The 26869-nt window shown below is 40.3% G+C and overlaps 1 protein-coding gene across 1 annotated transcript in view; it reads left to right on the plus strand.

The window, feature by feature from the left end:
* Positions 1-6172: 6172 nt before the first annotated feature.
* st6galnac5a (ST6 (alpha-N-acetyl-neuraminyl-2,3-beta-galactosyl-1,3)-N-acetylgalactosaminide alpha-2,6-sialyltransferase 5a) overlaps positions 6173-26869 on the plus strand; it is a 61122-nt gene continuing 40425 nt past the window's right edge. Inside the window, exons 1-2 of the mRNA XM_059344678.1 lie at positions 6173-6249; positions 7042-7251. Coding sequence (XP_059200661.1) covers positions 6235-6249; positions 7042-7251 — 225 coding nt within the window. The 5' untranslated portion in view covers positions 6173-6234. The remainder of the gene's footprint in view (positions 6250-7041; positions 7252-26869) is intronic.

The raw sequence follows: 26869 nt of genomic DNA on the forward strand, positions 1-26869 counted from the left end.
AGAGGATTAGAGAGAACATAAAAGGGAGAAATATAGCACCGTGCGGACCCTAGACAATCAACCATGTAACGGCCTACGACAGGCAATAAGTAGGTGGCTGAGCCCTGCTGCGTGTTATAGGCATCGTAAACACCTGCTGATCAGCAGCCCCCGTCGTCCACGTGCTCAGCAGCAGCGGCCATCTTTCACAGTAACCTCACCATCATCATCATGGAGCTGGCCCTGCCGATCAGACACTGCTCTGTGAGCGCCATAACCTCAGTGTTACGAGGTCCATTAACATCGATCAACATGCTGCTGGTGCTGCTGGCATGTTGGGCTGCTTGCATGATGATTGCATTTTAAATTTGTATGACTGCTCACGGCCCGATCGTCACGGTGAGAGTGTGAGAGCGCTGAGCCGCCCACACAGCAGTGATCTGCACCAGGCCCTCATGAATACTATAATAGTGAAACTTGTTTTTAAAAAATGACTTGAGTTAAAGTTCACTAAAAACGTAGTTATTTCTGAGATTTTGTGCACATTCCCCCATCCCCCCCTTGGGTCTGTGTGCGTTTGAAAAGCATCGGTAAAGAGAGATTACTCTGGCAGAATTACAAGCGCAGACTTCTAACTGCACATAGAAAACACAAAAAGCAGGGTTACCACTTTAACTCTCTGTCTCTGGCTTTATAACAGCTGCCACAAACTCACACTGGAGGTTTGATCCTTTTATCTAACAACAGAGTCATGTATAATGTATAAACACCATGCGTATCACTCCAGCTGTAGTATTTCTTTTCATTTAAATCCTTTTTGAAGTATTAAACACCACAATAAACCACTCTGATCATTAGAATATGGAAGCATTCTGTAAATCCATAAGTACGACGATGTAGCAGCCACCTCATGCTCATATTAATATTAAAATATTTGGTTTTATTCCCGCTCCCAGTGTCATCCTCCATCCATGCTCTTGTCGAGGGACTGTAGATAAAAAGCAGCAGTTTAGTAACTGTAGGGGAATTAAAGTGCAGGTGTTGCCTTGTACAAGTCCTGTTTTTTACTAAGTGCTTGTTGAACTTTTAGTACACTTTCATCCTGTTTCCCAAGAGAAACTATGAGCATAAAAAACAGGCTATGTTCTCTTTTAAGCCGTCCTCTGAATGGTTTGGTCATTGTGTGCAGCTTGGGCATATTACAGTTTTATTATCTGGGTTTTACTCAGAGTAAATGCATAAACACGAGCAACAGTTACCTCTGAAAGTTCCTTTTATTGCCTATTTACTAGATTTCCTTTATATGCAGATTAAAACTCAGAGATCCTCGCTGGCCTTCAGTAAGTGCACACTTCAAAGACGGCCTTTTCTTTCTGTTGTTGTTATTGTTGTTGTTGTTGAGCTTGCCAACCTTACACTGTGCTATCTCGCATTATTCCCCCCTGACTCTGATGGCGACACTGATGTGGATTATTGCTTCTGGGAAGTCTCTCTTGCATCTCCCATGAGAACCTGCTTTTTTGTTGTTGTTGTTCATAAGCAGATTAAACACAATAACTGGAAAATGGGAAAAAATGAAACATGCAGCAGCTCAACTCCAGATTTAATGCGTTGTTACGTATGTATAACTGTTCATTGTGTAATGGACTGATGTGTGGAGGAGATTCCTGGAGATTACATAAACAATTTAAAGGATACATCTGTAGATATTCCATCCTTTTATTGAAACAGCTAATTCCACAGGGCTCCTTTATTGTCCCCAAAAAACCCATCTCTGAGCAACACTGTCAGGTATCGATACAATGGGAACAATCGATTTAACTATGTCTTTATATACTCTATGCATTATATACAGGAATTGTAATTCCTGTTTACGTTTTGTACAATGTATATACTGTATTTAAAAGTCAACACTTGAATTGTTATTCCTGTGAAGTGTGAAGATTATTCTTCCAATTTTCTGGAGCATGATTTATTGTTTTAATAAACAACAATTGAGTACGTTTTTTTTTCATAAAAGAATGATCCGAGTCACTTCCACACAGTGAGACATAAAGCTTATTTGGTACCTAAAGCTCAGGTATCAGTATCAATATTAGTATTTGACTTAAAACGACTGTAAAATTACATTATGTTGAACTAATCTGCAACTTGATTCAGCCAGAAGTGACCATATTTGGACGAGAGGATGTAGTGGTAAGGAGTGGATCAGACTGAGAATCTGAAGACATCATCGCCATGGTAGCGACCAGGGTGGGGCTACAATCACAATGTAGCCCCACCCTGAAGCACACCCTGCTTTATCATCTATTTTACGGGTTGGGTGGGATCATAATTTACAAAATAAACATCATGGTATATTAAAGAAGAGTTGGAACGAGTCATTTAAGATCATAAACTCATCATGAGAATGTTAACTGAGGTGATGAATCAGCTGAGAAATTGAAACAATCCAACCTCTTTTTTTGCAGCCAGAGGAGTCGCCCTCTACTGGCCATTACAAATAATGCAGGTTTACAGCACTTCAGCATTGGCTTCACTTTTCAGTTCCGGTATCCTGTTGCTGGACAAAGATATTTCACTTGCAGTTTGAATGGTTAAAATCTATTAAGCCACTAAGGAGGCATAAAAGCCTGAAGTCAAGAAAACTGTGTGAAATGTAAGGCCATAGGTTTCAAGGAATAGAACATTTGACCAAAGGGGAAAACACTGCAGAGAAACTGAAATCCTTTTAGGAGTCTCCTTAATGTGTCATATAAACAGGATACTGATCGTTTGGAGACATATGGACCTTGGGAGCACAGAACCCTGGGAACATAGATAAAACTCTTCTCTCCACCCCCTGATCACTATAAGTCTAAAATGCACCGTTTAGCTCTGTTTTGCTCTCAACTAAATCCAGAGAGATCACTGTATCTGGCTCTGTGCTAGAGCTTCCTTTACCAGGTTGTCTCCAGTCTGCTGTGATGCTGAGCAGGTTCACGACTGTGGATCTTAAGTAGGTTTTAACAGCTTTTTCACCCAAAAATGGCTGTTGAGCTGATAAGAGTGATGATCACAATAGAAAGTTGGGGGCTATAAAACCAAAACAACGAGCTAAAAGACACTGAAACACTGTGGAGCTGAGAGGAGCTGCAGAGTTTGATGATACAACATCTCCATCACTGCAGGCATTTGATACAAGATAACACTGATTGCATTATCGATGTGTGCTGTGCTGTCTTAATTGGTACTTTTGCAAATACCTTCAGTTAAATTTTTGCTGCTGCTTTTGTAAACCAACTTATTTCTTTCGTTCTTATTTCTTCATATGAACCAGAAAACCTTCCCCCAGAATCCATCTTTTCATCCATTTCTGACCTGGTTAAGGTGAAAAATGCTTTTATATTTTATATACTTTTCATCTCTTTTTAAGATTTAAGACGTCTCCTTACTGCTGTCTGAGTCAGAATTCCCTCTCCTCTCTACATTTAGTGCAGACTGCACGAACACGACTTCAAACTAAATCTGCAAGACGTAACTGTATTTCTCCTGCTTATAGCTGCGCTGGTCGATTTTAGAATCATCATTTTTAACATTTCATTGACGACCTTTCACGTCCTGCACTGGACGTAGCAAACACCTCAAAGTCAAATCCCATCAGGAGCGCATCGGGCAGCACAGAGTGCTTTAAGTTAATCCAGAACAAATGAAGGCATCTGACCCTCTCTGTGAGGGTGCAACACCAGAACAAACTCTTTTTCTTACTAATTATTTCATGTTTCTGTTTCTGCATTCACTTAACTTATTAAAGTCAGGGTTCAGCAAAAATATATCCTCCTGGTAACCAAAGAAAAAATGTGTCGTCCAATTTATGTTTTTTAAATAATTTTTTTATTTAAAATTTTACAGCATATCCACTGTAGTGGACTCTGGGACCATTTTGCCATAATTTGGAAGATAAACAATTGAACATATACATATACATAATTACTTTGATTTGTCAATGCTGTCAAGACTTTGTTGTCAGTGTAATGTGAAATGAATATATTGACTTAATGACAAAAAGTATGCATATTTTTTTTAATGACTTTTGTGTATATATTCAATATTCATTTCAACACAAACCGTTTTTGGGATTTCCCCTCTGTGTGTCTGTGTGCATGTTCCTGCCGTGTTTCTGTTTTGGTATTTTTCTCCCTCTGCTGATCTGTGAAGCCCTTTGAACTTTGTTTTGAAAAGTATTCTGCAGCTTATGTAAAGTTTATTAATATTTATGCAAAACTGCTGTTGCTCCTGTTTAAAACATTAAACTCCTCAGTTTCAGTTCTTCACACTGAGAGTTTGAAGCTGCACATTTTAAAGTGTTTAAGAAGTGGGAATTTGTTGTTTCGGTGTGGCACATTTCTTGCTATAAATACATATATACACACACATATATATTGCTATAGATTTATTGCTATAAATACACACACACACACACACACACACAGACACAGACACACAGACACACACACACACACACACACACACACACATATATATATATAATATATACACACACACACACACACACACACACACATATATATATATATATGCTATATAATAAACACACACAGACACACACACACACATATATATATATATATATATATATATATATATATATATGGAGAAGTTAGTATTTTCTTAGCAAAAGTTATAGGAGGACAATACAAATCAATCTAAGAGTAAGACTTGTCCACAATTCAGCCGCACACTCAGGACAAAAAGTTCAGACCACATAACTTCATTGGTTACTTCGTGTTTTCAGCATTCAATTTAAAAATCCCCTCTTCAAGTTTACAAAGCACTTGCTGGTCCAGCTCCACAGTGCATCTCAGACTGTCTGTCAGTTTATAACAACAGCAGATCTCTCCGGTCACAAAGTGGAAATCTCCTCCATGAGCCTCGAGCACTTTCAAAGTCCAGTGAGATGGTATTCAGTATTTATGAACAGTTTGCCTGCTGAGCTCAGACTGGATCCAACAAACCAGACTAAAGACCTTCTTTTATACTCGAGCATTTTCTTAAAACGAGCAAACCTTACTGTGTGCTTGTTTCTATGCGTGTGTATCAGTGCTGGAAGAAGTATTCAGATCCCTTACTTCAGTACTAAGTGAATTAAGTTCTGCATTCTAAACTTACTTCATTAAAAGTACAAAAGTATCAGCATCAAAAAGTAAAAGTACTCGTTGTGCAGAATGGACCTACTCAGATTGTTATATATGTTCCAAATATATTATTAGATTATTATTATTGCTGCATTTATTTAAGCTGCATGTTAATGCTGTCAATGTAGGCCTAATTAATTAAATACATAATAGGCCTAAAGCTGTCAGCTTACTATAGTGGAGTGAAAAGTACAATATTTACCTCTAAAATGTAGTACGAGTAAGCAAAGTTACATTCAATGGAAATACTAAAATAAAGTAGTTTAGAGTTTTATCACTATTTTAGGTAATGAAGGCATGGAAGTTAAGAAATGTTTTATTGAATGTGACCGACCCTCTGCTGTGTGTCGAAATCTGTACGCAAATTATTCATACCTTAAATTCTCTTTCTTGAGTTGAGTTTATTTTTCTCAGTACCTTTATTTCTCTATAGTTTGAGCCTATATATTTGTAAAAACATGACTTTTAAAATACTTTCAATAAAAACTATGTGTCAAAAAAGTAGGCCTACTTCACATGTACAGTACTCGGTGACCTTCCACCTGATTAACAGAGACTCTGGTCGTGTTTGGTGGCTCTCCACGATACAATCACTGCTGTTTAACTTCTGCATTCATAATCCACCTCCTATGTTTTATGCAGCAGACGTCAGGAGATGACATGGCGTGGGTTCACTGTACTCCTGAGTAATCCGAGCAGAGATTTCCATCAAATACTGCTCAACAGGAAATAACCATTAAACAAAACGGCCTTATCGCCCTCTTGCAGGTAGTCTCTTTAATTAACTGCGCTGCGCCTACACTACTCAGCCCCGTGAACTCGGGGGGCTTTAAGACCCAGCAGAGGTACAATAGTGAACATCTGTCGCCTCGGTCTCCACAGTATGAATTGCGCCTGGGCTCCGGTCTAAAGACAGACAGGCAGCGGCGGGCAGGCAGGCTGGCACGGAACGGCACGGCACGGCGCGGACAGACCGGAGTGGATCCGGGATGAGAGCAGATGCCGCTGGACGATGAGAGAAAGTGGAGCCAGACGCTCTGAGCTGCAGCGATAAGACAAAATGAAGACACCTATGGTAAAGGTTTCTGCAGGCAACTGTTTGTCCTACGTTTCTTTTTCTTTTTTTTTTTTAACATCCAGCATTGTTCAGTGAAGTGCGCTCCATTCGTCATAACGCTGCTGTGTGCACTCTGACGGATCAAAAGATTAGGATCTGAACAATGGACACCCAGCTGTGCGCTCTGTTCTGCACTAAGCTTCAGCTTTTTTCTAGTAATAAACACAACAGCGGGGAGCACCGCGCTGGCTGTTTGCTTTCCCTGTGTTTAATGCAGATGCATAAATCTAAAAGAAAGTGCATGCATTTGTCTCTCTTTAATATTTCTTGTATTATGCATGTTGCGGAATAGAGGCAGACGAAACAAAACAAACAAAAAGTACCATGCGCTGCTTATCTTATGCATTCAATATCGATCTGTAAGGTGGAAGCAGCTTTTCACTCACAAGGTCAAGATATGAACTTTTTCTTTATGGATTAGCTGTAAATGACCGTGCAGCCGTGCTCCTGAACGCACCTGTGCATTAAAACGCATGCATGCAAACTAAGTAAATATGATGATTTAACAACGTGGCATTGATGATTCTACCTGTGCCCTTAAATTAAGTGGATAATAGCTGTTTTAAAAAAAGTTTTAGTCGCACATGACTTAACTTCCAGGAAGTTAGGGATTGTATTGACAAACAGCTGAGGATGATGATGGTGGCGCAGGCTGCCTCTCATCTGGCGTTAGAGCCTAAAGGTGCAGCCTGAGTTTGAGTCCGGTGCAACAGGACTCATTAGTCAGCATCTGTTTTGTGTTTGTTGCAGCGCCATGGGATAGCCGTGCTCCTCGTGCTCCTCCTGTGCGCCAGCTTGTTCCTCGTGTACAACGGCAGCTTCACCGGCGCTTCCAGGGACACTAACGACACGCGCATCCGGCAGAATGAGCAGCTGCGGCGGCCCACTGAAGCCTCGGTCAGGGTGGCCAAGCCTCACCCCCCGGTCCTCCAGGGATACAGTGGCATCATCGACCATAAGGTAAACAGATGTGTTTGTGTGCGTCTCCCATAATGCACGAGACTAATGTGCTGCAGAGTGGGCACCAAAGTGAAGCCAGCTTTAGAAACCCATTTGTGCATCTTCACTTCCTCCTCCACACACACACACACACACACACACACACACACACACACACCTTCTTCCTGTCTAATGACCAGCAGTCATCTATCTGCACAGCTCTTTAGAGAGCGGGCCTCACCCCTCTTGTCATTTATCACAATTTTCTCCAGCACAGTGTTGCGCCACACTCAATACCCACCTGTCGTTACTAATAACAGCTTAGGCTACAAATGAAATCCTTGGCTGCATTCTTACGCTCTAATTGGTAAGCCCATGAGACCTGCAGCTAGGTGAACCCTGACGTCACAGCAGGGGGGTGTATTGACTTCCATCTATTTACCAGGCCAGGAGAAAACAATCAATGTGAGTACTAGGGAGCGAAGGAGCTGCAAGTAAAGCAGACTTAATCACCTTGTAAAGCCTTTTTTTCTTCTCCTTTTTTAAGGCAAACATACAAGTCGGCGTGCTTCTCAGCAGGCAATTTGGTTGATGGGCTGTTGGGCGGTTTGTGTAGCGGTCTGCACCACTGAGCCACATGATGGATGCAACAATTCCACAACCATTGGATCTGATATTTTTTTAAGAATTAGAGAAGTGGAAAGTTTTGGCCAAAGTCAGATTATAAGACAATGTGCTTTCAGAAAAAAACAGTTTTCATCCAGTTGTAGTTTTGTGGCTCTGTTTAATAGTCGGATTCCAATGCCGATATAAAAAATACAGATGTACATATATTGCCTGATATATTCATATATCTATACATCAACCCTTAGAGACCCACCAGAGACCCATTTTTGCCTTTTTAGGTGGGGAGTAGAGGATTTTAGGGGGAGATAGTAGGTCAGCACTATATGCCACATAGAAATTGTGGATATCATCTGGAAGCTGAGGATTAATTTGAGATGTAGCTCAGCACTGTGTGTCAAGTTGTTCTAGTCATAGATCTGCAATAATCTGCAAATTGGTTTGGTGCTTATTGAAATGTTTAAAGTTTAGAGTGATAAGGGCGAAGACCATTGTGACTGGAGTGTATTTAGGCCATTCCCCATGCTCACTGACGTCTCACAAGATGTTGATGTCATTTGTTTCACAGATTTGGTGCGTGAGACGTGAGTGAGACAGCTTTAACATTGTAATTTTACCACAGTGACTTGAGGTCTTGTCCCTTGTGTTGAAAAGCAATATAGAAATGACATTGTTGAGAGCTGCTGCAGTTATGTTGCTGCACACTCGACTGTTTTAACATCATTTTTGAATTACAAAAGTGTTATATTACATCCTGTTAAAATAAATAAATACAATAATTGTAATTATGGTGCATATTTGAAAAATGTATTCCGTATAGGCATAAAATGTATAGGCTGATATCGGCCAACTGCTTTATCTGTCTGGCTCTACTTTGTAGTAAACTTGTGTGTGTGTGCAGTCTGTCTGGAGTCGTTTTGCATTTGCTTGTACTTGTTTTACATCTCTGTAGTCATTTTGTTTCTCTTTGTCTCAGTAGCGATCCATTAAACGTAAGATGTGTGACGGTTAAACCTATTATTGTATGGATGACAGTTACAGGTAGCTAGCTAACTAAGAGTTAGTGGCAGTGTGCCTTTATGGGAAGTTTTAAGGGAATATAGTTGACATTGCAATAGCAGTGGCCTTCACTGGTCAATTTTCTCATTTCTTTTGCCTGGTTTGCCTCTTCCTTGTCCTTTCATGTCTCTTTTAGAGTCGTTTTGCGTCTTCCAGGAGTTGCTTTGCATTTCTTAGTAGTTCTTTGCATTGCTGTCGTCATTTTGCGTCTCCTGCATCTCTTTTCTTCTTGTGTCCTGCAGTTGTTTCGTAACTCTTTGTATTTTTTTTTGCATTTCTTTGTAGTTCTTTGCATCAATGTCGTCATTTTGTGTCTCTTGCATCTCTTTTCTTCTCATATTGCTCCTCTCTGTAGGCTTTGTAGTTGTTTGATTGACTTTCCACCATGAAATGTTAACACTCACTTGGACCTGGGGCCTGTTTTCGGGAGCCCAGTCCAGTAATCCATCTGTGGCAGGACTGGTGACACTTTGAATAACAGGGCTAATTAGTGCTGCCATCTCTCTTTCAAGAAAGTGACATGTTGGCTGCTGAAAACATGCTTTCAATCATCAGATTATGTCACAGGTGGATTTGCATATGAGTAATTTGACAGCGTTAGTAGAGGCTGTTGCTGTGCGGATGAGATGAATAGTCAGCATGAACATGGATCAGCTGGACAGCTTTGAAAGTAAACACATTGTTCGTGAATGTCAGAAAGAGTAGCCTGGTTGGGGAATGAACTTTTGCTAAATTAAACACCAGGGGCTCTGAAGAGTCACTTAATCTTGTGACAAAGTGATGCAGGTTGGCAACAGAAGGTGGGACTATTATTCATTAAAAGAAATCTCTTTGGTGCAGAAAACCAACAAGTGTGGAAAGCTACATTTTCTCAGGAGAAATGCTGCTCTTCTGTCTGTCCACTTAAGTTTCCTTTTTGAGTCGTTCGTCTCTGAAAGGAAATGCTCATGATGTATGAAGAGATTCACAATTCCTTTGTATACAACATAGCTGGTGCACGTAGTCATGCAACATTTTTGCATTTTTGTAAGGAACATTTTTAGGGGGGGGAAAAAATCTATATATGGCATTTTTTCCATCTGAGTTTTTGCCCTCATTTACTCAGATAAGGCATCCTTCTAAATCTGCACTCAGGGGATTTGGTGATGTCACTTAAGGGCAGCAACACAAGCAGCCAGACTATTAAACACATTGCATCCTAATCCACAGTTTTCAATTTTATCCAGATGACGTGGAAACAAAAGGGAGCATTACAATTATTACTGAAACTCTGTTGCAGACATTCATTATATTTAGAGTGTTGCCCTTTACTCTCCTCACTGCTCCTATACTTTAAACTGTTTGTATGTTATATCTTGAAAGTCAGGATGCTTTTATAAATGTTCTATCTTACAGAGACAGTAGAGCGATGACAGGTAATGAGGGCAGATAGAGACAGGAAATGACATGCATTAAAGGTCCCCAGCTGGATGCTAACCGGAGATGTTGTGGTTCATGGCCGGCGCTTTAACCCCTAACAAACCGGGTCGCCTGTTACATCTGAAGCTTAAAACTTTATTAGGTGTGGGTAAGCCAAGTAGCTGTGAAGGTCAGAGATGCTTTCTGTGTCTGCACGGCCCAGGCAGTTTGACATTAATCACTGTGAAAACAATGACGTGTGTGCACGCCTTCGATATGCAATATAAACAGAAAACGCATGAACATCAGCAGTCCATGTCTGTGTCCGGCCCTCTGGGGTACCGTGTCAAGTGTAATGACAAACATTTCACATGCATTTATCTTTTCACCTCTGGATAATTTGGTTTAGATGGTTTTAATGTGCATTGTGTTTTTTTCAGCTGCTAGGGGACTCTTAATCAAAACAGTAACCAAAGACAGAACATTGTCGTCATTGCAGTTTCTCCTGTTTATGATTCCTCGTGTTCATCTTTTGAATTATCCGCAGAGGTCTCCTCCTCTGCAAAACAAATAGACCTTGTGATTAAAACCAGTAAAAAACTGAACAAAGCAGTTTAACATTTAAAATCGGTGTTTCTCAACAGCTGCTTCACATGTAAGTGAAGAGTCTGCGAGCCGAGCTGCTGCTAACTCTTGTTCCTCTGATAACTTAAGATCCAGACCTACATTTACTAAAATATATACATGCGTATTATACTTCTAAGCTGCTGTTTGTTGTACTCAAGTTGCATTTACACAGGATTTCCGGGCGTTACGGGCACTTAACGCCAGTGTAGCGAGCCAGCCGTATTCACATGTGATCACGCGATAATCCTGAACGTACGCGAGACCGCAAGATGCCGCAATAAACTGTGTATATAAAGCAACAAAAACAACAACAAACCGCTTACTTTGCTTCTCCGACATGGAAGAACTGTTGATCTGGCCATCTATCCTCAATTTGCTTTGTCCTTTCGTCCATTGCCCTTATAAAAAGGATGTGTCATGTCATAAATGATTGTATTCTGCTCCACTCCAACAGTCTCTTGTCGTCCATGTCGCCGACCCTGTGAGACCCTTTGATTGATTGATTGATTGATTGATTGATTGATTGATTGATTGATTGATTGATTGATTGATTGATTGCTGACTTGTTGCCCCCTGGTCATGACGTAATGTTGATGTGAAGTTGTGATAGGCTTCATTAACTGCGTATTGTGTTTTATTTTGAAACGGGGAGGAATTGTATTACGTTGATTCTGTGTCTGATTTCCTGTCTGGTGCAATCTGCTCTGTTGAGCTTCATGCGGTTTAGCAGCGGTTCGCGTCAAAAATAGAAGCGCTACGGATTGACAGCGCTGCAGAGCGGAGAGCCGTGGCTGGGACGCTGCTGAGACGTTACGCGGCGTGCCCGGTGGGGATAGTCGCGTTGATTAGAGTGGCAGCGATCAGCTCCAGTGACCGCCATGCAGACGTTATGGGGCCGTAACGTCCCCGATGGAAGGCTTTAATGTAGAGCTGTGTGTTGTGCAGATGTCGTCCCCACATCTCAGTAATTTAGATTTTTATTATAACCAATACGAGCCATAAAAAACACAAAACAGAATTTTTATGTAACTGTGTAAAATCTTCATGTTTTCTCTGTTTATAAGCAGGATGGACCCGGTGTGGGAGAGAACATTACATTCCAGTTAATATTTGTCCTGAGTTACGGTCAATATGCCAGAGGCTGTTTCAGATTTTGGTCTTGCAATCAGAACTATTGCACAGCAAAGTCTTGCAGTTCTCTCAGAAGTCGAGCGACGCACAAATAAATATGAAACGAGTCATTCATATTTTAAGACAGCTGACGGTGCACGTGGCAGCATCTTTTTTTCCTTGCTGCCTGACATGCCGATATTCAGTGACAGTGTACGTTTTGATTTGATGAGGATTTGTCTGTAATGCGTCAGTAAACCCAGCTTTGGATGAGAATTGATTTTCCTCGTCTGACTGGAGCAGCACGGCATCATAAGTAAACCACCAATTTATTTTTTCTCTTGGCAATAAACTTATTGACATTTTGGTGACAAGGGACATCAATTAGGGCCACGGCTCCACTGAACATCATTTATGCTTCTTCAAACCTGCTATTATGTCACCTTTCACATTCTGCCACCGCAAGCTGTAATCAATACTTTATGATTCGAATGCAGTCTGCTACAACGGCATGTGGAAGTGCACAATGCAGATACTTTGCATTCACTTCTGTGAGACACTGGACAAGCTTTCTCTGCACATATCGAGAAGGGAAAAAGTTATTGGCCTTGCCTCGCATTTGTTCTCCTGCACTGCTGAATGATTGGTGTTTGGAAAAAAATCCTCTGACACGAACATTTGTCTTCTTCATCTTTGCTTGCTGACCTCTTTGCCATATTGATCTTTCCAAGATATCAGCTGGCAGGCGCGCAGGGTGCAGTGCCAGTCAGCCTTTGACCGTTTCACTTTATCTTCCACCAGAGTATTAAACTCATCACAACCCAGAAAACATTTTGAAGCCCACAAGTTTTCGGCGGACTTTTGACCAAGACACTAAAACATTTGCAAGAACATTGAGAATTCATGTTTTTCCTCCTTGCTGGGTTACAAACTGAAATGTCAAGATGGTTTTTCTTGGATGTTACAGACCATATTTATGCATCTGAAATCGATTTAAATCTTGTGTACCAAGTATTTTCAATGCAACATGTTCAATATGGGTCAGAATGAAGGGTAATTTATTTCTACTTATGCAGCAGCATTGGTTGGTCTGGACATGCTGTGAAGACTGTAGGAGGAGGAGGGACGAGATAAGGAAGCAGAGAAAGAAACTTTGGAAGGAGATGAAAAGGGAAAGAAACTCTTGAAGAGTAAAGGCAAAGAGAATGAGAGAAGAGGACAAAACCAGGAAAGGGTAAGGACGAAGAGGATGATAAAAGAGAATATAGGACCCAGGAAAGGTTCAGCCTGAGAGAATGAGACAAGAGAGTGAAGGAGGCAGAAACCGAGAACGAAAGATAGAGAGTTGAATCCCAAGGGGTTTCCTTTCTTCTCCCAGTATCCTCCGCTTTATTTTCTCAGTGAGGAGGAGGAGGAGGAGGACAGGAAAGCTCTCTCGCCTGTCTCTCTGTGGAGATGGGAGGACGAGGCGGTGTAACCATCTCCCTCTGAGTGCCTCTCTGACACCAGTATCATGCAGATATCTTGCGAGACAGGTTGAGGCGAAATAATGCGGGAGATTTCCGTGCAGATGAGGAGTCTTATCAAACATGAGGGCTGCCCTGATGTCACTGAGGGAAGAGATGAACTAGGCTGACTTTCCCCCATCTAACAAGACATGAGATGTTTTCATGTGATTTAACAGCCAAACCTTTGGCTTCTTAGAAAATGAGACAAAAGGGACTTCTTGAAAAAGCTCTGCACAGATCTAGTATGGTATTATTATACTGTTTGACTCATGATGGACAGCAAAAAAAGGATCAAAGTCAATGACGCAGAACCAGATATGTCATCTTTTTATACCCTGTCTTCTTTTCCCACAGTGACGAAGCTGTTGGTCATGTTTAACAGCTAGTTTGGACCATGTTCATCATATTAGTTTACTGCATTAGTGTGTAAGTTTTATCATGATCGTATTGATATTATATTAATTCTTTGGACAATAATACAATATTTGAAGAAGTCAATCTAATTGTATTCATCAAAGTTCCATATATGTCAACCCAACAAAAGCAACTAAAATATGATTTGACAATTATTAGACAAATATTATTATTGAGCTCTTGCAGACAAAAAAAAGTATTTTTGGAATCAAAACAATACAAAAAAGTGGGAAATTATAAATAAAGGTGTATAAATAAACATGATACTTTCTTAGTGCATTGATGATATCGGGTCGTTTCATCGATATTTTGATACAGATCGATGTATCATTTCAACCCTGGTTATTGTGCTAATATCTGATAGTTTTTTATGTTTGGGTCCCTGTTGCATTGCAGTGATAGAGGCACGGAGGTATACTTGTTACATAATTGGCCACCACAGCGTGATGTTAGACATTAAGATTGTTTTGATTGATTTGACTTTTTGCCGCATCCTCCTGCATCTTTTGGGTGCAGAACTGGTGTTTTTGCTGCATCGCCTAATCTCGTATGAATACAGCCTTAGGTTGATGATAATCTCTTAAAGTTTAACCTGATGGATGTGCTTGGCGAAAGGTCATGGAATCACCAAAGTCATTAAAATTCATCCAGAGAGGAACATAAATGTCACATTTTGATGGTAATCGATCCAATAGTTATTGATACAAGGATGGATGAAAAAGCAATGACCGTCTTAGTTTTGTGTTAACTGGCAGTTTAAGTGTCTGAGGCACTCTGATTGGGAATAAAAATCAATTTTTAAAGCCTAGATGATCAACATGTTTCAACTCAGGGTCTGGTGAGGAGCCTCGTCAAAACTAAGAAGTGCAGCTATCGCTATTTTTATCCATCCTTGATTTTTTCACCCTTCATTTTTTACTCCAGCCTTACCATCATTATTTCTTTGATCCAGTGCAGCACTGTGTTTTTTCCTCTGTTGGTTATAAGTCTTGACCTCATGATGGTACTACAGGAAAGGCGAGCGGATCATCAAAGTCATGATGTTTCATCCTCTGGAAACCATGAATGTTTGAATCAAATTTTGTGCTTTAACCTGCTGATGGTGTGAAATAACAAGTCAGATGTTCACCATTGTTTACATGATTCCTCCTCTGGGGACAATCAATGTTTGTCTTAAATTTCATGGAAATCCATATGACAGTTGTTGAGATATTACAGTCTGGATTAAAGTGGTGAACCAACTCGCCTACCCACCGAAGCCAGAAGCTGTTGTGCAGCTGCAGACAATCCCTCTGAGATGACTGAAGGAGTTTACAAAGCCGCTTTTTCCGCACAAACTCTGGACAGAGTCGGTTTTCGACATATCTGGGCTCTGACTAGATCCACTCTGCTTGAAGGCATGAGCCAAGGAGAACGGAGCCATCTGTGCCAAGGAGACGTGACAAGGCATCCCTCTCCCAACCACAGCTTTAGTGACAGCTGGAGAAGTGAGATGTTTAATATTTCATCTCAGACAGCCACATCTTCTGCGCTTTTCTCCGAGCAACAAAGTCATTTTTCACCGTTCATTAGGATTTTGCTTTGCAATCAGCCAGCTGGATAGCAAGAGAGAAAACTCCCCAATTAGGGCCGTTATGGCCAAGGACTCTGCAGTCATTTTCTGCAAACTAAGTGTTTGTAAAGTCTGCAGGTCCGTGTGTGTATGTGCATGAACTTGTGTGTGTGAGGTCTGTTTTTTGTGCTTTTAACAATTTGGAGTTTTAAATTACAACGTGGACTGCACGTAACATTAGCGCCAGATAACCACTATTTTTATGCACAGACCTTGTTAGAATACTAAAAATGCTCCGTTTCAACTGAAGGGAAGAGAATAGTGGTTTCGTTATGCCACAGTGGTCCCAATTGGGGCATAGTCTTGGATTTCAACTTATCTCCAATGCATTCTGCTCCCGCCAAACATAACACAGCTTCGGGCTCTTTCCAATGCAGGCCTGGAAAGCAATTATGGATGAAGAGTGGGAAGGGGAGAGGAGGGGGGCGCTGCCTCTCGATAAGCATTCTCTCGACGGGGTAATCTCACACTCGCTGCCTTTTGGCATTCTGTGGTTAGGGAATCACTGGTGAAGTCATACATTTGCAACATAAAGGAAGTGGAGGGAAATTTCTTGAGACATGTGTCATGAGCTGAATGGTGATTTCATGCCTCTCCGTGTTTTAACCTTTCCTGCTCGGTAAGCTGTAGCCCGTGGAGCACTTTCCTTATTTGGCCCCGCAGAGACCTGTGAAGGATCCGAAAAGGTTAAACTATGATAAATGGATGATACCTTTTGGCACAATATCAGGAGAAAGATTATGAGCCGCGCCGCCGTTGCAGCAGCAGCAGCCGCCGCCTTCTCCATCGTTGAGGGCGAATGCAAAGAGGCGGCTGGCAGGAAACATTGCAATAAAACCCAATTTCTTTGCTTTTCTTTCCTCTGGCTCCACAGACCTACGAGGCCGGCTACATTACTCAGCTCTTTAGACGTGATTAATGAGCGTGTCCTCCGTGGTGGGAGAGTGGAATGATCAAACTGTTACTTGTATTTTGCCATAATCGCTTTCTGTATGCCGTGAGCTCACCCCCGCCCGCTCCAGATTAGAAACATATTGGTTACTTAGGTTATTAATTACAGAGGCCCGGGGATTGCCAAAACAACAAGCTTCTGGGCCAAAAACAGTGTTAAAGTTGGTAAAGTTCTTTTTGTAGAATAAAAAATGACAAAGTATAAGTTGTAGAAGAAACCTCAGAAGAAAGAGACTTCTGTGGCGTTCGCATGTTTTGCTGACGCGACATTTAATCGTTTAATCACACCGCCACGTCTGCCTTCACTGGATACAGTCCCAATTACAGAGCGGACTTTGATGTATATCCCATCAGCCCCTCCCCCGTTTAGGAGACGGTGTCACGGTTGTTCATCGAAGGTTCTTTTGGTCTCCCGCTCTCACTGACGAGCCGGCTGATTACACCTCCAGTGGGGTTGAGGAGTAAGCATTTTTTTCCCCCCTGGACCTTTATACGTATCTGCTTCCGCCTCCACCTCCTCCTTCTCCTCCTCCGCCTTCCTTTCTGCTGGAGGGGCTCAACATTAATTCAGGTTATATCAACAGCAGAGTCTTTCATGGGACACCAAGTCTCTGTAGTGTAAAACAGATACCGAAGAGACTCTCGATTCAGGTGATCTGTCGCCTCCTGAGCTGAAGAAGTCAAACTGTACATACAAACGGGGAACAAATTAAAGGAAATATTTGAATAGAAGCGACCGCAGATGCTTCCACTGAGTAAAAGAGAGGTCACTTATCATGTAAATTATTTATTTTCTTCCCTTGTGTTTCATTTTAGAGCTTTGAATGTTCCAAAAAGCTGGTCAACATAGCGAGGGAGGGATAGTAAAAACCAAATATTTGTGTGAACAAGAGATGAATAAACTGGCTTATGAATATTATCTAAACCCCAATATGTTTAAGGTTTCTTTTTGCTCTATGTCCCTGTAATATATACAATATGTAAGTCCTGCAGCTCTATGAAGTCAGCACAATCATGGCTGGAAGTGTTAACAACTCAAAAATGTTTTATGTGCAGTATAACACAGTAATGATAACGTACATCATTAAAGAGTTGTGATTATTGGATTTAAAAAATGCTATACATATTGAACTATATTCATTTTTACAACCTCTACTTGCAACCTGTCCTGTCCTCTCCTCTCTGGTCTGTGTAAACAGCTATTCAGTGAATATTTGTCATGTGGCCGTTCGTGTCAGTAGAATCAATCATAGCTTCACAGTTTTCACTGAGGACCCAAATTTAATGTTTTTAACAGTATCTATATATTCCTGATGGTTTGTTTTTGGCAACATTTTAAATTTGACATGTAGAAAAAAATGGTTTTGAAAGAAAAAATCATAATTTTAAGCTTTGTTTTGGTTACTTTTTCAAACAGAACCAATCAATCTGTTCAAAACTGTCGTAAAGTTCAAATTTTGATGAAAATTCCTGTTTTTACAGTTTCTTTCTAAGATGAACAGTATATTTAAGGCAATCTTTTAAAGAAAATGTGTATCAATCCCGGCAGTAGGATGATGGGGTTCATTTACGTGTGTAGAGTTATATTCTGCTGTGTAAGACCAGCCGTGCCGCTGTGATTCAAGAACGGTCTGCAGTCATCTTTCCTGTCTCCGTTGCTGCCACAGCAGAGCTGTTAGTGTGTTTCTGCACTGAACATAGACAGCAGAGGGAAGTAGTAATTTGAGGAGTGTGGAGGATGGAATTTGTCCGTACAGCTCCCACACTTGTTCACGCCGTGTCAATCACTGTGCTGTGACTGTTGGTTTGTTTGCTTCAGAAAGTGTATGTTTGCCTGCAGACACAGCTTCCTACAGAGTGGAGCAGGTCTGTATACGGTGCAGTGCTCGCTTCAGGTTTGAACTTGGCTGAGATCTTGGACGAGCCACATGCAGAGGCAAGTGGGTCACAGTGACATGTAGGTCAACAGTGGAAGTCTCCGTGATTGTCAGTTGAATAAATTGATTTCAGACGAGGAGGCGCAGGGTGTAGTAGATGTGTCGTAACACTCACTGGCATGACAAAATCTCATCGACAGAGCACTCAATTTCCTGCAGTCGAAAAATAGAATATAGAAATGTGAAGTGGAAGAAGCTGCTGGTTCCAGAGGTCTTTTTTTCCTCTATTATGTATTAACATTTAGATTTTATCCTCAGTGTAACTTAGATAATGTATCAACCATGTAGGTTTGTTTTATGACCCCAACTGCTAAATCCATCATTTTGTCATGGCAACAGGGGGCTAAATTCTACACTAGCCATGAACCTTGGCTGTTGTTACCAAGAGAAAACAGTTAGAGGCATCACTCAGAGTGATAGGAAATTTTAAATGTGTCTTTGTCAAATTTGTGGACAAAAGTTAAATGCTTGACAACCCTGATCCAAAAAAGTTGGGACGCTGTGTGAAATATGAATAATAACAGATTGCATCAAATACCTGTAGCCTGAGTTTATAATTAAAAATTAAAAGTTTATCAGTTTGAACATAAAATATATTGCTTCATGTTTGTGAAGTCTATGTCACAAAGGACTAGCAAATTATCACATTCTGTTTTTTGTGTTTCGCATTTACATTTTTGTATTCAGTGTTGTAAAGAGTTCATATTGGGTTTTTTTTTCTTAGCACCGTAATCTTCTATGCTGCTGGCTGCACATATAACACAATTATAAACTCAGTGATTTGATGTTTTTGGGAAAAATGCACCATTAAAAACATCTCTGAAGTTTCTACAATTACCAAAAAGTTGGGACATCGTCTAAAATCTAAATAAAACAGATTTTACTAATCCTTTGGGTGATTGAAAACAATATGTTTAACCTCTAAAAACCCACATGCCTGCTACTGGGTAAGAGTAGGGAGAGGGTCAGACCTGGTTTTTGTTTTAAGAGATGTGACTTCTTCTTTTGTTTGTTTTTGTTTTTATAATGTAACGATCTTTACCAAGCAAATATTTTTGGGATATCTTTCCAGAACTATAATACTTCAGTCAGCATGTTAATTTGACAAATATTTTCCTTTTTAACAACGATATTGCACTAGCCCCACTGTGATATTGATACATTTCACAATAATTGTTTAGCAATAACACTAATATAGGATTGTGATGGTTGTGTAAAAGCTTATCCTGAGATGAGACTTTTTTTTTAGCTAAATGCAGTTAGGAATAATGTTTCTGTAATACCAAAAAAATCCTAAATGTTAATAGATTTCTGTAATTTAATGTGCAGTTGTTGGGCTTCGACTAATGATCCAACCAGGAGAGTTTAATGCAGATCTGAGTCATAAAAGCGCTCCAATTATGAATTAAGTAATATTATTTTTATAGGGAGAAAAACCTGGGACATTTACTTACTTGTGAATCAGGGGTTCCTGAAATAAAAACATTATTATTCTGTTTGAAGTTTCAACCGAGCCACAATAACTAAAACTACACAAACCCGGGTTGCATTGAAAGACACAGTGAAATAAGGAAAAGCTCACCACAGCCCTTTTTACCTCTTCCTTAATGCGCTCTAAAAAAATAATGAGATGAATTCTAATATTTGACACAGTCAGAGGACACATAACTAAAAAAAAACACTTCTGCACAGTTCTGGTTCTTATTATTAGCTACAGCTGAGCCAGACAGCCTGCAACAGGAATTTCACAGCTGCACAAAAAATGTATCACTGAAAGAAAAAGTATTGTTTGTGAGTTGTTGTTCTGTCTGACGTGCGCCTGCACAGCAAAATTAACCTGCGTAAACAAACGACAAACACATAAATTAGAGGCTGGCAGCTTCTTTGTGGATTCAATTCTTTGAGATAATAAGCTCAAAATCAGCTGTGATTCCTGTTCATTATGAACCAGCAGGCAGGTTGCTTTTAAATATATTGCTTTTATTTATTTATTTTTTTGCAGTGAAATGAATTAACTTTAGTCGTCTGCCATGCAGCGACACGAAAACAATCTGATAAAAACTTAAATTATTACCTCATTAAAACATTTTTGGAACCGCACTGTGTATCTTTCTGATCGTGCCAAGAGGGATTAACTTTTTTATTTATGGAGGAACTCCTTTGAAACTTCTGCCTCTTCTCAAACTGCAGTCGAGATAAACAAAAGGAACTACGAGTGAAGTTGCCTCACGCTTGTTATCCGTCAGTTGTTTCTATTGAAGCGCTCAGCTTTGGTTAATAAAAGTTCAGAAATGGTCCCTAAATAGCTAAAAAAATCTCCTCCTCAATCACTCATAATGCTTTGAAACTCTACAAAGTTAAGTTTCAAAACATCGCCACTGAACTGGGGAGACAGTTTTTTGGAATTAAAAAGAAAAGTCATTTTTTAATACTGAAAACACTCATTTTTTCCTCTGAAGAAGAATGATATAAAGACAGCTGGCTACAGCTAATAAAATTAACAGATGTAGAGGCTCGTTGCAGAAATGTAGAAGAGTATCTATCTATTTATGAGCTGAAAACGACTCCATTTCCTCGGCTCGTAATCACAGCGTTAATTCCATCCTCCATCATCATCTCGTTAATAATGCAACGAAAGCCTTGATGATGATGATAGCATCAGATGCTCAGCTAATAACTGCGAGGAGCTCTAAGCATCAACTGCATGCGCATTAATATCACTTTTAATGCTTCCAAACTTTAGCCGCAGAGCAGACAGCTGTGCAGCAGTGGGGAGTAACTTTTCTAGAGTATTTTAAGTTTATGTGCTTATGTGTATATACTTTCAGTCATTTGTTTGAGGCTCACTGTGGAAATAATTAATATTTCACTAAGAAGCAAATATTTGATTAATAATACAAATAATGTTCAGAGATTTGTTTTTTCTATTCTCTTCAGACTATAAATCTTCTTACAGTCTTACAAATGAACCTTGTGACCAACTAGATGAAACATAGTGGTATATAAAGAAGAAACAACGCTGAATAACATGTTTTCTTTGTAGGATTGCCAAAGATACACCGTTTATCATAGAAAGAAACTGTAAAAACTGGTATTATCGTTGAAATTCAAAATTTCTAACAGTCCTTGAACGGATTATAGATTACATTATATTATACATTTTATATTATAAAGTTACAGTTCGAATAAGTAACCAAAGCTAAGCTTAAAATTTTGATATTTCTGTTTAATATTACTTCATTCTACATGTGTTATTTATAATGATTGATTCTGCTGAGACGACAATCAAAGACAACGAAAAATGTTCACTGAATATTGGTTTACACAGAGCAGAGAAGAGAGGACAGGCTGTAAAAATGCAGATATTTCAATATGTACCAATGTGGAGACCCATTTTTTTCCTAATATTCATGACACTTGTGGGCACTGTGTTGTGTTGTGTTGTGTTGTGTTGTGTTGTGTGTTTATATAAATTCAAAATATAAATATATATTAGAGAAATACAACTTTCTTTTTGTATGATTAATGTCATAACTACACATAATTCTGCACAGAACACATTTCTGAGTTGTTTCCATGATTGTGCGGATTCCATAGAGGTGCAGGACTTATTTATTACATACATTGCGGTTAATGTATAAAATGTAAAAAGAGCAAAAAACAGCGCAGTGATAAGTCTTGTTGGGGTTCAGGGAGTTAATCTAAAAATATATCACAAACAGAGGACCTTTTTCTGCTAATAATGATTTACTGTTGCTTGACGTATGAATGCAGGACTTTGCCATTATTGTGTTCATGCTTTTTACGGAAGTAAAAGGTCTGAGTGCTGTGTCTGTGTGACACTTTCCTTTCCTTCAGTGTACAGAACGTGAAAAAGGCTGATCAGGGCTCATTAGGAGATAAAACGGTGTGGGAGCAGCTCCCCGACAGAAGGCTGTTAGCATGCATGCACACATTGTTTGTGTTTTTATGAATTCCTGCTAGGCAGAATACACTCAGGATTAGACTAATGAGCCCGGTGTTTGCGGGGGACGCTCATCACCTTGGTGAAAAACTGAGAAAACAACCTCCAAACAGCCATTTACTGATGTGAGGAATTATTTTTCTCATTGTGAAGATCAACTTGTGTGAATGCAATGCTTACTTGCGTGTTCCTAATCACCAGTTTGGCTATTATCACATCTCAGGTGCGTGCCCATTAAGTAAATGAATAGGCATTACCATGGCAATAAACATTAGCATTGTGATTCATTTCATTAGCGTTTTTCGATTAAAGTCGGAGTCTCTGGGAGCGCAGCAGAAAAACACATAAACAAGCTCTCTAAGTTCCACTTGGTCACTTTGGGAATTTAAGTTTCATCATGCAGATGGGTTTATTATTAGTAATAATAAAAATACTAATAAAAGTCATTTGAGTTTGCAGACTGGAAGACATATTCATACCCTTTACTTAAAGGGACATATGATGAAAAACTTTTTTCGGTGCTTGTGCACAAAATTTGGCTGTCTGGATTTCTTATCAACCCACAAACTGTGAAATAAGACAACACAGTCAGTTTTTTGTGGGCAGCCTCAATCAGAAAACTGAATTGCTTCAAAAAGCTTTTCAGATTTGGCTCCCCTTCCCACTTCACCTGCAGGCTCATTAGAATAAATCGCCCCCCATCTGAGAATCTCCTCCCACGGCTTGAGACAGAGAGGGAACACAGGTATATTCAGACAGACGGCAGGTTTCTCACTGGGAATTATTCACTGCGATCATACGTCACCATAGTGATGACTTCCATTTTGAATAGGAAGAAATCAAAATCAAATCAAAATTACTTTATTCATCCCCAAGGGGAAATTCAGTATTTGAATAGGAAGACCTTATTTACACTATTTATTGACTTATCTCATTGCATTATGTAGTACAATTTGACGTTCATTCAATTTTACATTGACAGTTGATTTTCTGTCATTATCCCTCGTTTTTCTTTTATTTCTCTTTATCAGTTTTACCTAGTTGTAGTAGTCATTTATTGAGTTTCTTATCAATATTGTTGTTGTTTTTATTTCACTTGGTTAGATACTATTCTCATATCTCTTAAGTGTTACTTTATTTTTTTTAAATCACCTGTGAAGCCCTTTGAACTACAGCAGCCTGTATGAAAGGTGCTATACAGATAAAGTCTGATTTATTGATTGATTGATTGATGATTGGAAATACATGGATCTAAACTACAACTTGACTGGTTGGCGGAAGCATTAAGCCACGAGGCGGTACGTTTCGTAAGGGGCCACAAATAACAAAAGGTTTAGAATCCACTGCTTTAATGTTGTTGTATTTGATCCGTGTTTTTTTTTTAATTTTATAAATATTTTATTGGAGGAAGACACAAGTCATACACTGCACAATATTTTCTGAGCATTTTTCTTTCTTTAACAAACTTCCCTCCTCACCCCCCTCGCGTTTTATTTGATTATCATGTTTTTGTAACATCTTTGTTACTACAGGTGTCAGATGAGGAGTTATATTCCCATTGAAACGTGGTATTGTGTAGCAGTAAAGTACTTTAAATCTCTGATTTTAACGTATCTGATTTTTCTCTTAGTCTTTTGTTTATTTTGTTTCTGGTTTCTGTAGCATTTTGAGATTTCTTTATGAAAAGTGCTTTACAAATACAATTTATTATTATATTATTATCATGGTAGTAGTTGTAATTAGTTACTTTCCACTGCTAACATACTGTAGCCACGAGCACAAAGAGATTGAAAGCCTCTCTCACGTGTCCTGCTTGCCAATATGAAATCTGTCTCCTCCCAGGAGATTCTTCCTGCTTGACGAGAGTTGTCACTGGCAGCTGGTGTTTTACACACACACGCAAACACACGCACACACACACACACACACCCACACACACACACACACATGCATACATGCACACACACATGCACATGCACACACACACACACACATGCATACATGCACACACACATGCACATGCACACACACACACACACACACACACACACACACACACATGCATACATGCACACACACATGCACACACACACATCCTCTTTGGTTACTGTCTCTCATTATCCTCTGCTCCAGCACATAATGGACAAACTCCAACTAGAATATTTAGCATTGAAAATGTTTTCAGAGGGAAGCAGAGCTTTCCTCCACATAGGGACTGTAGTATTTGTGATGTATTATTGATGTCTTCTTTTTGTTTTTCTTGGGCTTAGTGTTATATTGCGAGAACACAACAGTAATTGCTCCTTTGGGATTTAGCTTGACGGGATTTATTACACCCGCACTCCAAGATTTAACAGCCAGTCTCCTGTCTGGAAGAAGAAGTTTCTTGCGTTGGTGTGAAAATTGCCTGTTTGCCCTTGTTCACAACAAACTTGTCATCTTGAGTTTGACGGTTAACAGTTCGCCTGAGTTCCATATTCAAATTTCCTCCCGCTGTCCCTACCCATGCATATATTCGCCTTCACGCTAGGATTATACTGCACCTTTTATCTTTCAGTTTCATTTTCAACTCGCTGTATCTTGTGTGGAAAAGGGACTTTTGCAGTGCAGTGCAGGGCTGGACGTGACGTGAACGTGAAATGGAGACACACACCTTGTGCCGGGCCTCCGAGTCATTACTCCCATCAGACTTCTCTTAACGAGATCATCTTCTTGTTATCGATTCAGCTCGTTGTTTTCCATGTCGTGCCAGTTGACCGCCATGACCGTCGGAGGATCATGGGAACGTATCGGTGCGCTACATCAATAAACGGTGTGATGATGAAGGCGTCGGCGAGCTCAAACACCGACGTCAGGTGTGGACGCGCTCAGGAGGAGAAAATCCAGCAGATGTTTTAATGATGTTTGCCAGGCCGCCGCTTTCGTGCTCACATAATGACCCTATCAGATGCCATAACTTCGGTGCGGCAGAGAAGCAAAGCGAGTGTGCATTTCTAACTTTTCCGTCATCAAAGGATGCCCCTGAAATCCCTCTTATGTCTCTCTGAAGGCCTTGGCCTACATTTCTTGGTCTCCAAAGTGCTTCTGTCTCTGACAGCCACTCCTTTTTCTTGCTCCTCTTTTTCATCTATCAGATTGCCTTTCATTTTCCTCCCCTCCTCAGCCCGCCTCTGTCTGTCACGCCCTCCCCCGCGCTCTTTGTCTTTTACCCATCTTTCTGCCTCCCTCTCTCTTCCTAATGTCCCACTGTCATTTCCTCCTGGCTTTTTTCCCCCTCCTCCATCTTCTCCACTCGCCACCTCCTGCTGCAATTTCAGAGCAAAAAAAACAGGGAGAAGGAGAGATTCTTTGACCTGGTAAATTGCACCTCATCTTTTGCATTCATGCCAAGGCAATCGCTCCTACGGGGATGTTTCTGTGTGGTCCTCGCTGCGATAGCTCGCTCCTCCTCAGTCTGGGTGGAGGTTATAGGGATAAGCAGCGGCTACACCATTGTACAGTCTGCGCCAGCCGCAAGCAGGCTGATATGGAGCCAATTAAGGCAAAGGAGAGTGTGTTGTAACAAAGCGCAACCCAATTGTCTCCACACTCCCACTGGCTTGACACGTCGGGCTGCCTGGGCCCGGTCTCTCCAGCAGCTCACACTAATGGAAACTCACAGCAAGCACTGCTCCTCTCCGGGTCAACCGCACCAGAAGAGGTGAGGAGGACGAGGAGGTGCTGGAGGTTCATGTTTTATTAGGAAGGAAAGCGAGAGAAAGAAACAAGGCACAGCGCTCTTCTTCTCACCTTCTCGGAGCAGGAGGTGAGGCGAGTTGAGATTTAATGACACAGAGTCCAGCCTTCAGGGCAGAGCCGGGCTGCACGCCATCCTCAGAGATGTTCGCTGTTTGGGATACAAGGGCATTTTAGATAGGGGCGGCAGCGCAGGGGGACAGAGTGGAGAGCAGAGCAGCGTGGGTGGACACAACAAGAGCAACACCTGTATGATAAATAATAAAATGCAGCCTGGTATAGAAACATTTTAACACTGTGGTCGACTTTTGTTGAGGCAGTGTGGATTTTATTGTTTTCTATATGTGAAGTTGTGTCAACCAACTGCATGTAGTATACAGTGATGGAATGAAACTAAGTACATTTACTCAACTGTACTTAAGTGCACTTTTGAGGTACTTGTACTTGAGTATTTCCATTTTATGTAACTTTATACTTCTACTACACTACATTTAGCTGACAGCTTTAGTTACTTTTCAGGTCAAGCTTTAACATAAACATGATCAATTTAAAGTGATTAGACTTTTGGGTTTTAATTAAACCTCATAACAGTTTATTAGGTAGTTCCAAACCCTGCTTACATACATGCATCAATTAATTATTTCCAGTTATTTATTGAGAATATATAAAACAGTCTAGGTGGGTCAAAACAAGTACTTTT

The sequence above is a fragment of the Centropristis striata genome, chromosome 11 (genome assembly GCF_030273125.1).
Source record: "Centropristis striata isolate RG_2023a ecotype Rhode Island chromosome 11, C.striata_1.0, whole genome shotgun sequence".
Classification (NCBI taxonomy): domain Eukaryota; kingdom Metazoa; phylum Chordata; class Actinopteri; order Perciformes; family Serranidae; genus Centropristis; species Centropristis striata.